General features: G+C 40.6%; 2 protein-coding genes across 5 annotated transcripts in view; one reads left to right on the top strand and one right to left on the bottom strand.

Moving 5' to 3' along the window:
• LOC108014587 (atrial natriuretic peptide receptor 1) overlaps window positions 1–12511 on the top strand; it is a 42806-nt gene that overhangs the window by 28187 nt on the left and 2108 nt on the right. For 3 of the 4 annotated variants that reach the window (XM_036817417.3, XM_065866912.2, XM_036817415.3), the window contains exons 2-8: window positions 1454–2530; window positions 5475–5589; window positions 7335–7479; window positions 8954–9380; window positions 9558–10286; window positions 10575–10739; window positions 12307–12490. In XM_036817417.3, coding sequence (XP_036673312.3) covers window positions 1645–2530; window positions 5475–5589; window positions 7335–7479; window positions 8954–9380; window positions 9558–10286; window positions 10575–10739; window positions 12307–12490 — 2651 coding nt within the window. In that variant the 5' untranslated portion in view covers window positions 1454–1644. The remainder of the gene's footprint in view (window positions 1–1453; window positions 2531–5474; window positions 5590–7334; window positions 7480–8953; window positions 9381–9557; window positions 10287–10574; window positions 10740–12306; window positions 12491–12511) is intronic. The other variant, XM_036817414.3, reaches the window with a different exon arrangement.
• Window positions 11104–12293, bottom strand: LOC118877687 (uncharacterized). The gene has a single exon (XM_036817418.3). The coding sequence runs from the start codon at window positions 12134–12136 to the stop codon at window positions 11549–11551; it is 588 nt and encodes a 195-aa protein (XP_036673313.3). The 5' UTR covers window positions 12137–12293; the 3' UTR covers window positions 11104–11548.

Here is a 12511-nt window from a genome sequence, read left to right as displayed (position 1 = left end):
TTTTTCGCTACATTTGTATGCCTTGGAGGGCTCTTTTTGTGTGGGGCTATTTTTAGATATAAAAAAGATTTATTTTCATGGCTATAGACACATTCGAAAGAAGTTTAATGAACAGATAGCCGTGTTGATAATCACCGAATGGGAAATTTTGGTCAAGAGTTAACCGAACTTTAACTGAAGACCAGGAACTGTCCCCAATAAAGCGATTGAAATATTATATGTCGAATCATTCTTCTACCGTCTGCGGTCAACAAAGCAATTCTTCACGTTCTTTACTTACATTCCTAATTGCCGTTAAATTTGCAGCGAATTTGTAATCTAGGGGAACATATATGCTTAGTGATTTTGTAATATTCAAGCGAAAAAATAAGCCACTTGAATACGTGTCAGCACAACAACAAAATATTAACCCGCACAGGTGAAGGTCAAGAGAATTTTAAATACCGCATTTTTGTTTATTTTTAGCCCTTTTGTTTTTAAATGCGTTGTCAGCTTGGAGTGGGTTTTAAAAAAATTATATATTGTGTTTACGACTCTCAATCAATTATTTCGTGTATTTTGTACACACAAAGTTCAAGCCAAAAAAGATGTCAGTCGGGTTTGTTTAAACTGAATTATAAACCTATACGTATATTTTTTGCATTTTAATTAGTCAATTTTGTTGTTACTCGAAGTAAAAACTCCAATGGTTTCCCTTTATATTAAATAATTTATGTGTCTAGACAGCAGGTGAATTATTTGTTTGATTCGCTTTGACTTTCTAGGTCTATCATATATTTGCATATATTTATTTATGAATGCAGACTTCATTCAGTTCGAAGTTGCTCTTCTAAAAATAACCAAACTATTCTTAGTCTTTTGTGATACACTTTATAGAACAAGAAAGTTATTGTAAAATTTTCTTGCTAAAATTTCTATTCCCAACTTTATTTAATAGATAGTGTGTCTCGGCTACGACTAAATATTAAATCCCCTTCGATCCCTTTCGTTTTGGTAATTATTGCTTCGAAAACAATTTGCATGCCCACACAAGTGTTTTTACATCAAAAATTGCAATGTGGCTTGGCCTGCTGTTCACGGGTTGCATTTAAAAATATACGAATAGTAAATATTGTTTTGAGTTTTTGACTTTCCATTCAATGGCCATCTGCGGCTGCTGTTCATACATATATATTTACATGTGCTCAAGCGTTAAGCATCTTTGAATGCTTCAATAAATTGAAGAGAGACAATCACAAAATAAATGCCAAAAATTTCCTGCCTTAAAAGTGCTAATTAAAATCGATTGCCAAAAATAAAAAATAAAATAAAAGGTGAAAACATGTGCGACGAACCAGTTTGCTAATGAAAAGTCCAAGATGGATAATTAAATTTGAAGAATCGTCGGTGATTAATAAAAATTGAGCCAAACAAAACAGTGCAATTAATAAACAAAAATTTCAATTTACCCCAGGTTTCGCAGCAAAATGAATTAAAGGAGAGCCGAGTGTTAAGAAGGGTTGCATGTAAAAATAAAAAAAATAACACACGCATAAATAATGCGATCAAAATCAGTGACAAAGAGCAACGACGCCTGACAAACAACGAGAATAAATTGCCAAAAATATATATATCAACCGCGAAGAGGCTCTGCCTCACTCCGAGATGCCCCAAGCTGGCCAAGGACTGAGCCTGCTCCTGATCCTGTGCCTGCTGCAGGGTCTTCTACTGCCCAGTACAGCCTGGTTCTACGATGCCGAGTCCGTGGGCGGAGTGGTGGGGTCAGATGACCGCGGGGGCTCCGATGAGCACAGCTTCAAGACGCCGGAGACGAAAAACTCCCACAAGTCGCAGAGCACCGAGTTGGTCCAGCACTTTCCCAGCTTCCCGATGATCGACCATGGACATTTGGCTGCCCGAAGGCAGCTGGTCTTTGTGGCCCTACTGCCATCCGTGGAGTCGGACAACAAGAATGACTGCATTATGCCCAAGGTGCTACCCGTTTTGGAGCTGGGCATCCGGCATGTCCAGCGGATGGGCTTTGTGGGTGGCACCCACTTCGATATCCAGCTGATCTCAAGGGACACCTTCTGCTCTTCAAAGTACGGACCCATTGGCTTCTTCGAGATCTACACCCAGTGGCCAGAGGTCAATGCCGTCTTTGGCCTACCCTGCGAATACGTATTGGCCCCCATTTCGAGGTACGCGGATGTCTGGCAAGTGCCCGTCCTCACCACCGGCGGCAATGCCAAAGAGTTCAACAAGAAATCCGAGAGCTACTCCACATTGACCCGGTTAAAGGGCGCCCAAGTGAACAATCTGGGCAACGTGGTAAGGGCCATCCTCAACAGCTTCAATTGGACCAGGACAGCGTTGATTTACCAGAACGAGAACGCCAAGGTCAAGGGCAACTCGGTGTGCTTTCTCTGCCTGGCCGCCATCCATGACACCATCGAGGAGCACTCCGTCTACCAACTGGGATTCGACACCTCCACCTGGACCAAGGCGGACATTACGAGGATGCTCAAGAATGTGGCCATGCAGACGAGAAGTAAGTGGGGGAAAATTCAGACTTAACTGCAAATGATAGTACAAAATATTCTAAATAATAACATAAATGAATGTTGTTTTCTCAAAATCTTAGTAGTATATGTTAAAATACAGATACTATAAAGACTTAGGACACTTCCCACTCAGTTACTCTTTATAATTAATATATTTGTAATTTATATGAAGACTGATATCAACCTTATTTGCCAATTATATCTGTAATGAAGATCCGACAGAAACCTTGACGGCTGCGTTTGCCATCCGATGCAATTGCAATTTCAGTTGCCAATGCATTCTACAATGCACATCCACCCTGAACTTTCTAACCCCCGTTGCGTGCAACATTGAAAGCGAAATCGATCTAATTATATTTGGCAAATGTGACAAAGACAGGTTCAAGAAACCAAAGCGATAGGAAATAGACGGGCATTTCAAACAGCTAGTGAATAAATAAATTCGATTTTATTTATAGATGGCATCTGTGCTCTCTGCGTACCATTAGGCGTATGAGCAATGTTTGCAGGCATCTATTTGTAAAGTGAAATGTAACATTTTGATGAATGTTGTCAGGGAATCAATGCTGTTAATTAACCCATATCGTTGGTAAACGATGCAGTTATGAAGCCGTCAACTGTGACGCCCAAATGACAGGCACCAAAATGTATTCAACGCATATCACGCATACGCAGCGTATGGTCGCCATACCACCTGCCATCCGATCGAATGCTATTGTTTAATTACAGCTCATTTAATTTCGTTTATTGGCAATTAACACAGTGAACAATTACTATCATTATGCATATTTTGTGAGGCAGACGCGCCAATTCGAATCACACATCTATGCTAATTGAATTTGAATGGGATAACGATGCGAACCAAAAAAGAAGATGGGGCATTTAGTAGAAATCGACTAGGGAATACGCTCGACATAGTGACTAATCAAATGGCATTTTAATTATTATGAATAGGCATTAAATTTAGTTGTTTGTTCGAATGGCAAACCTAATTATCACAGAAATATAAAGCCCTGCAATTATTAATTGACATTTTTAATGAATTGCCTCCAAAAAATTATGGCAAATTTAATATCTTTTTAAATAACACATAATGTTAATGAAATTGCGGCGGGAATTCCTAATGAAATTTTGTCTGTGAAATATTATTTTTGGGTTGCCGACAAAGAAAGTAAAATTTTATTGAGACAACTTCTAACAATAGAACTCAGTTCAAGGGCAGCGTACTTTCTCTTTGAAGTGCCCAAAAGTTATCACACATTTTTGAAATAAATCTTTACGTGATTTGTGTGTTTAATAACCAAGTGATTTATTGTCATTTGAATTCCTCAACGCAGAACTGAATGTCCAGCTCAGGAAATTAATTTTAAATATTTTCGTTCTTAATATAAGCTTTCGAGTTTATTAAATTATTGTGCTGGTGATGTGATATCTTCCTGAAGTCATTGTTTATCCAAACGCCATTTTATTGCTTTAATAAATTTGCATTGCTTCGCCAATTGATTTATTGTTTATTTTAAGACACAATATCTTATACTGCAATTATGCTGAATGACACCAAAAGTTGAATCACTGCCGTATATTTAATTGAAATAAAAATCAAAAAAATGACTCAAGTGACAGCTCGGAAGTCAACAACAGCCAAAGTGCAATATGCAATATTTAAACGCAGGAGACGAGTAAAGAAAACAAAAATCGTATAATTAAATCAAGTCAATTGCACGTTTTTGCTCTGAACTTGAAATTGTCTGGTCCATTTGTCTCCTATACATTTTCTGAGTAATTAAATTTTAGCGAGAAAAGGCAAAGCAAAATATGACGTAAGAATTTGTAGACAGAGGCAATCAAAATTGCAGTTGATTGTCTTATGTGCACAAACATCATGATATCTGGCTATCAATAAAAGCAAGGGTTTCACAATTAATGTAGCATTTGTTGGTAGCATTTGTTTGTAGCATTTGTTTGCAGCATATTTGAGAAGCAAATACACCAGCTTATTTGCATATCATGCCGCCTGCACCACACGTCGTATGTGCAATTACATTTGTCAGCTTATGATGGCTTATGGAATGCAACATGAACAATTTTGGTCATAAGTTGCACTGACACGCAATTTGTAATTGATAAAATTAACATGAACTATGGAGGGAAATCAAATTCTAGATTTGGATTAATTTGTAATTGCAAGTGAATGGGCATACATATATTTGATTAGTTGTCTTTAAAATTATGTAATTATCCCATTAACTCCGCTACAAACATTATTCTATTTGTTTAAAATATATTTAAAAAATAAAGCTTTGTATTTAAAATTAATTTGTAATTAACAAAATCAACTTAAAATTTAGGAAGATACAATTTTCATTTTTTTTCAATTTTTAAAATAATTTTAAAAATTTTAATCATATATTTATTAAATTTATTAAAAAAATGATTACAATATTTATCGAAACAGCATTTTTTTTCTAATTTTTCTGAAAGTGATCTAAATATGTTTTATAAATATGATCTTCAAAATGTTTACCCATTATTCCCCCATTCTCTTCAGCACTAAAACAGATCGAAAACTCTTTCGAGTACTGTCAAACACATATCAACTTGAAACTGAAGCACCATTGAGATCTTTGGGTTTTAATTTAAGAAACAATGTGTTTTTGGTGTGCTTCCCTTTCGGAATCGAATTACGTTTTGCACTTGCTGACGTCAAGGAAACTGACAAGTTTACAAGTCCCATTTCGAGCGGGTGAAGCTCGACCACTTTTTAATAAATTAATACATTTTTAATGACAAGAGCAAGAGCGGCGGCTGCGAGGTTGTCTCGACTGGAAGCTATTCCAGAAAGAAGACGAAAATACTACGTTTTTTTTTTTACCCCCACCTCGTTTCCGACGGTTTTTTAATTTTTTCTCGTCTCTTGTATTTTTTTTGCAGTTGTCATAATGTGCGCCGATCCGCAGTCGATACGTCAAATTATGCTGACAGCCGAGGAGCTGAACATGATCGATAGCGGCGAATATGTTTTCATCAATATTGAATTATTTTCGCGGTGAGTATCTCAACACTAAACAAATGTATGAATTACTTAACAAAATCAGACACACACATATACAGGTAGACTTCCGCGGACAAAAGATAATCATTTATGGCAATTGCCAAACAATTTGCTGCCTTTCACTTTGATCAAATAAAAATGGGGAAAAAATCCACGCGCACTCTTGAAAAAGGAAAAAAAACTATATATATTCTTTACAAACTGCGCATGAGCAGCATTAGTCAAGGTTGTTAGTGTTATGAAATGTACCAAACAAGCGCGACTTATAAATAGCTTCTGCATTTACCTCTCAAGAGCCTAACTATTTTTAAATTGAGGAAATTCCATATTTCGGCACATGGCTCGATCGATTAAAGCCAGTCAACCTCCGTATTTCGTACTCTATACCTGAACAATGGACAACGAGCAAAGTGCCCACCTCACCTGGCACTCAGATTCAGATTCAGACTTCAACTCCGAGCCATATTTATTATTGTGATTATCCACAAACAATAGTGCTGAGTAATGCCCCAGCTTCTTTGTTCGAAAACATCTAAAATTTCCAGGTGTTTTTAGCCAGGTCTTTGTTTTGAACCCCTACAAGTAAATAGTTTCATCCCAGGGAAAGCTGGAAAAACCTAAGAAATATCATTTTGTTTCTGATATTCCAAAGAATCTAATTGCAATCGACTTATATTTGCATGTGCATTAAATGCATTCTAATCGCCCGACCTTCCTGACACTCGCATTCAATGGAAAAATGCTGCGTATATGTACTAATATATATACTAATCTATATACTAGTGCTACCAAGCGTGTGTGAAAGCCGGTATATGCATTGGATTAGCTAATCAATTTCCTGCTTGAAAAAGCTATAAGTAAACAGACTGAAAGATAATTAACCTATTATTAGAATACCTTTGATATTCTGCGATGATTTGTGACTGTCATTTATCATTGTGGGGTAGTTAATATTTCAATTTGTTTTGATTATGGTATGATATACGCCATCCATAATAATAAATCTAGTTAATATTTAGAAAGTTCTATCACTGCTTACTTGCATATTCTATTATACCCTCAAGCTGTCCATTCATAAATCCCTCCACTTATCATGGATTTCTTGAGCTCTACTCGATAACTATAGTGTAATCCATAATCAATAGTTTTAAGTAACATTGAAGCGAGTGGGACACATGTGTACCCCAGATGATAACAGGGTAAATGCATTCGGGGAGGGGCTAATGAATTCCAAATGCATTTACATAGAATCAAACTGAAAAGTGCCAGCAAATGCAAGTGTGTGGTCGAAGCGCACACTTTACACTTCTATTTATAAACAATTTATGACGCATATCAATAGCTGGTAATGAACTTAAACCAAAAGCGGCACAAAGGCGAATCAAAACGAGATTGATAAGAAAAAAGCTAAAATTTAAAAAAAGGAATACGAAAATGTAACTAATCGAAAAAAGATTATAATAAAAGGCTGAACTATGTGGTTTATATAATATATCTTTCCATTTTTAGATTGACAGTAAAGATTATAAAGTCTGTGTATTTACGTATATATTTGCTTTTTTGTTTTTGAATGAAAACTTTAAACCTTATTTTCTTTATAATATAAGTATACAATGTATAGCATTTCCTGATAAAATAAACAGAAATCAATAAATTACTAACCCTATGTTAACCCCTTGATATATTTGCATATTGACCCAGTAATTCTGATTAAATTTATCATTATTTTCCTTCTGAAGGGTTCAATACCTGACATCGCAGCCCTGGTACGATAAGAACGACACGGATTTGAATAATGAGCGGGCCCAGAAGGCCTACACCGCCATGCTGACCGTAACCCCCAAACAGCCGAATGACAACGAGTACACCCGGGTCTCCAATGAGGTGAGTGGTGGTCAGGGGATTGGGAAAAGGAGCAGGAAAAGCTGCTGCTGCTGGGAAGCTCCCTTTACATTTGCATGGAAATGGATGTGGAAGCCAATTTGAAAATTTTTGCAGATTTCTTTTGTTTTTCCCCTCTTGTTGCACCTTTTTTTGGGCAGCCTCATGCATACTCAATTCCAATGCACGTTCCCTCTCAACCGCAGCCTATTTTGCATGAGCAAGGGGATAGGATCCCGGGGATGGTAAACATTTTTCTGTTGATACTTGGTAAATTTGCAACAAACAAAGCCGACAACACCTGAGAGCATTTGGGAGGCCAACTTCAGCCCGAAGGGCCCTTGAAAAGCCGGCACAGCCACCTGAAAACCGAATGCATTTTCTGTTGCATTTGCTGATAAGCAGCCTGGGGAAATGGGGCTGGAAACCATGGGGGTGTGGAAGTGGCCAGCTCTCAAGAGGATTCCTCAGAGTGCAGGCCGTCTGGCTAATGACCCTCGGCTCTCCACGTATCTTGCAGATACTTAGTCTATAAAGAGGGGAGGATGAGATGCAACCGACATGTTGATTATGGTTCTGTGTTTGATATCGTTTTAGCCATATTAGCACCATGTTGTTCCAAAATTTGATAAACAAACATGAGATATTTTTTGAAGGCAAATTCCTGGAAGTATATATATAGAACACGTTATTATTAGGCTTTGTTATTCATAGACTTTGACTCTTTTAAAAGAAAAACATCTTGAGTAAATATTCTTAAAGCTTGAACAATTATATACTGCTCTTGGTGGTACACAAAGTAATAAATAGCAGTTTTAATTTTAATCCGAATTTTCAATAAATATTCCATGCTTATAAGCAACATTTTAAGCGTCCACATTTAATGTTAAAAAACGGGCTATAATAATTTCCAAGGATTAATATTTTTAAATATTTTTCATTACTTACCAAGTACAAAGTTCTTTGAGTCTATTCAACTGCCAATCGCTGACGGAATTCAGGTGGCCAACCGGCTTACAATCTGTCCACATTTTCCATCGGCAGCCTTTAAGAATTGCAGCTTAAATTGTCGGATTTCTTGGCGACACACTTACGCTCAATGGACATTTGCAACCGCAGTTCCGGCTCCAAATCCCGGCATGGCCGCTTGTCAAAGGAGAATGGCCAGAGAAATCCGCCAGTGGCACATTGGAGTGCGGTGTGCAATAACTTCCACATGGATTGTGACAAAACGTCCTAGACAAGGACCCACCGTCGTCGTCTTCCTTCCTTTCTCCATTCCGAATGAGCGAACGCGTAATTGAATTTTCACGGGGGCCAAAGCAATTAAAGAGGAAAAACGCCGGGAAAGCGAACAGGAATTTATGTCCCTAGGCGAAGTGTAGAATAGAGATTGGGACGGGGATTGGGGAGCATTGAAGGAGTTAACTGCCAGCTGAAGATTAATGCGTTGCGATTTGCCCGTTGTCATTTACAGATCAAAGCCATCGCCGCGGAGAAATACAATTACACGTTCAGCGACAACGAGCCGATTTCGGCATTTGTCACATCTTTTTTTGATGGAGTCCTTCTCTACGCCAATGCCCTGAACGAGAGCATCCGGGAGGATCCGACGATGCTGACACGTCCCATCAACGGCACTGATATGGTGAGGCGGATGTGGAACCGCAGCTTCACCGGCATCACTGGCAACGTGACCATCGATGCGAATGGTGACCGACTGTCCGCCTACTCGCTGCTTGACATGAATCCCGCCACCGGAAGGTTCGAGATCGTGGCTCACTTCCTGCACAATCGTCTGGAGTTCGAGGCCAACAAGGAGATCCACTGGGCGGGCGAACGGGAGGAGGCACCACCGGATCGACCCACTTGCGGTTACGATGGGGCTCTGTGTCCCGATAACTGTAAGTATTTTTAAAAATGTATATAATTTAATTAAAATATTTATCCGATTGATATGAAACTTGGTATATGGGCAGATATTAGAAAAATAACTACTTTGTCTTCAGATCACAAATCTCTATCTTGCAAGCTGTGTCTTCATTTATGAATATTATTTTTTCTATAAACCCATCTCTTAGCACTTCCCGGCTATGCGATCCTGTCGATTGTACTGGGCACCATGGTAATTGTAATGGCCGTGTGCTTCTTCTTCGGCTATCGTCACTACATCGCCGAGGCGGAGATTAACTCGATGAGCTGGAAGGTGTCGCTAGAGGATGTTATGTTCCGAGATGCAGCGGAGCGTGGGCTTCGAGGTTCCTTCCATTCGCTAGTGAAGCAGAGCTCGCAGCTGACTCTGATGTCCGAGGACATGGTGTCCATCAACGGGGACCGTCAGATCTTCATACCCGTGGGCATGTTCCGCAAGAGCAAGGTTGCCATCAAGCCGGTGGAGGTGGACAATGTCCAGTCCATTCTAACGCGCAGTCTAATGCTGGAACTGAAGCGGATGAAGGACCTGCAGCACGACCACTTGGTCAAGTTCTATGGTGCCTGCCTGGACCAGCGACGCAGCTTCCTGCTGACCGAGTACTGCCCCAAGGGTTCGTTGCAGGACATCCTCGAAAACGAGCAGTTCCAGCTGGACTGGATGTTCCGCCTGTCCCTCATGCACGACATCGTGCGGGGCATGCAGTTCCTCCACAGCTCCGACATCCGCTCCCACGGCAACCTCAAGTCCTCCAACTGCGTGGTGGACTCCCGCTTCGTGCTTAAGATCACCGACTTTGGGTTACACACCCTGAGGCGGACGAGATTCGACCTGGAAAGCGACGGGGGCAACTGCAACAGCCACGCCTACTGGAGCAGTAAGTACTTAATGTTTGCAAACGAGTTTAGAGTCTAATTAAGAAATAGAATATAGCCTAACTAAATAACCTCTTGGTTCTATATATAATTATCGCTTATCACAATATCCTTTTATAATAAAAACAAAAATCAAGAATAACTTTTTAAATATGTTTGTAAAGGTATACCCTTTTTTAGATCTTAAAAAGAAATATTTTTCTGTAGAGTGTTCCTTTTTTAAACTCTTTAAAAATACTTTTCCGAATTTTTGATGATTAAATAAAACGAAATATTTTTTCTTTCTGCAGAGCTCTTGTGGACCGCCCCCGAACTGCTGAGAGTGGAGCACAACAGAGCGCCCGAGGGAACCCAGAAGGGCGACGTCTACGCCTTCGGAATCATTGTTCACGAGATAACCACTCGACAAGGACCCTTCTACCTGGGCAGGTGTGCGTACGAGAAGTCGCCGCAAGGTATGCTATGCAAGTGTTTCCCATCTTCGGACCTCCAATTCTCCCATCCTTTCGCTTGGCCGTTTCCGTGTTGCGGCCGATTTTGTCTGTGCGGAATTTTAATGCCAGATTTTTGCACATGTTGCGGTTATTCGGTCCGTCAGTTGGCCACTCGTTTGGTGGTGATGGTGGTGAAGGTTGTGGCTGTGGGCAAGGGAGGAGGCCCAAATTAGCATAGCAAGTGGAATCCATCACTTAGCTTCTGTGCAATGTTGGGCATTTTCCTTAATAGCACATGCATACAACATAACATGTTTGTTTAAAATTCTAAAAGAGATAGGAAAACGTTTTCTATATTATTTAAAATATATTAAAGTACTAGCTCTCGGTTTGTCAATCGATTTAATTTAACTTTCGAAATCTAAGGTCATTCCCCTATAAAAAGAAAATCCCTCTCTACTGTAGTAAACCGCTGTTTAAAATTGATGCACTCAGCGCCTTTTTGAACTAAAGGCGAACTTCGAGAATCTCGCCGATTTCAATTGGCGCCCAAAACTTGGTCCTCAAGTTGGCACTTGACGAATTCATCAAATTAGGCCGTGACTGGGCTAAGGGAATCGAATCAGAGTCCTCCTCTTGGCGAAGCCACTCTTCAGCCGCAGAATGCAACTTTGGCATCTAGCAACCGGCACTTGTCGAGAGTTGTGCCTGCAGACGAATTTAATTGCGGTCCCGGTGCTTTCGGAAATCGGATTCAAAGTGCAGGCTGGTCGAAAAAGTTGATAGTGCCCCTTGTCTGGGCGGCCCAAAAGGCAAATCACGAACTCATCTCATCTCGGCTTGCGGTGGGGCACGTCCTGGCAGCTGGAATCGTGTGCGAGGTCCCAGCCACAGCTGAATGGCAGCAGGGTCCAACAGCCCGGCAGCTTCCTCTTATTCCTGCTCCTGTCTTTGCCTCCCTTGTCCAATTTTCTGGGTGCCTTGCATTCCTTGTCCTTTTTGCCACCAGGTGTGCAACATGCCTGGACTTTAGGGGTCTCCTGCCAGGCCTGGTAGTATTGCATCTGCTGAGCCTCCAGCTTGTGCAGCCACTCGATTCGTGATCTTCCCCAGCCTCGCTGCGAAATGGAGGATGGTGGCGTCTTCTCCCTGCACCCGAACACTACTTCTATATCGGTGGGCTCCGACTGCTGGCCGTCCATTCCACCGCACTGCCTCCTCCTTAAGGTCTTCTTCTTTGGCCCATTGGTCACGTTCCAGAGTAGATCTGCGAGTTGGTTCTTGGTGAGCTCCCTGCGACGGCAGAGGAGTTGGAGGAGTAGCTCATGCTGGTTACAGGGCCTTAGCTCCTGGGGCTTTGGCGGCTTGGCCTGTACGAATAGGCTGACCAGTTCCAGATATTCCTTTCCGGTGCACATTTCGCCACCAGTGTTTTAGTGTCCAGTGTGCAGAATCCGCCTAGCCAATAGGTCCAGTCCGGTGTTGACATAAAACTACACTTAACACGAAAAATTTACATAACCAACTTGTACCAAATGAATTCCAGAATCGAAGTCTTATTCAAGGGTTTCTTTTTTCACCTGCACAGAAATCATCGAACTGGTCAAGGGATACAGTCCACAGAGAATGCAGAAACCTTTCAGACCGGAATTGGAACCCAATGGCGACACCAAGGCGGACATTAATGGCATCATCCGTCGCTGCTGGGCTGAAGATCCTGCCGAGCGTCCGGACTTCAATACCCTCAAATCTATGATAAGAAGGTTTAATAAGTAAGGAACTCCAAGTTAAAT

The sequence above is a fragment of the Drosophila suzukii genome, chromosome 3 (genome assembly GCF_043229965.1).
Source record: "Drosophila suzukii chromosome 3, CBGP_Dsuzu_IsoJpt1.0, whole genome shotgun sequence".
Lineage (NCBI taxonomy): Eukaryota > Metazoa > Arthropoda > Insecta > Diptera > Drosophilidae > Drosophila > Drosophila suzukii.
The sequence above is the reverse complement of the archived record's forward strand: the minus strand, read 5'-3'. Positions and strand labels throughout refer to the sequence as shown.

Coding starts and splice junctions, on each gene's coding strand:
- LOC118877687 (XM_036817418.3), bottom strand. CDS start 12,136: ATGTGCACCGGAAAGGAATATCTGGAACTGGTCAGCCTATTCGTACAG.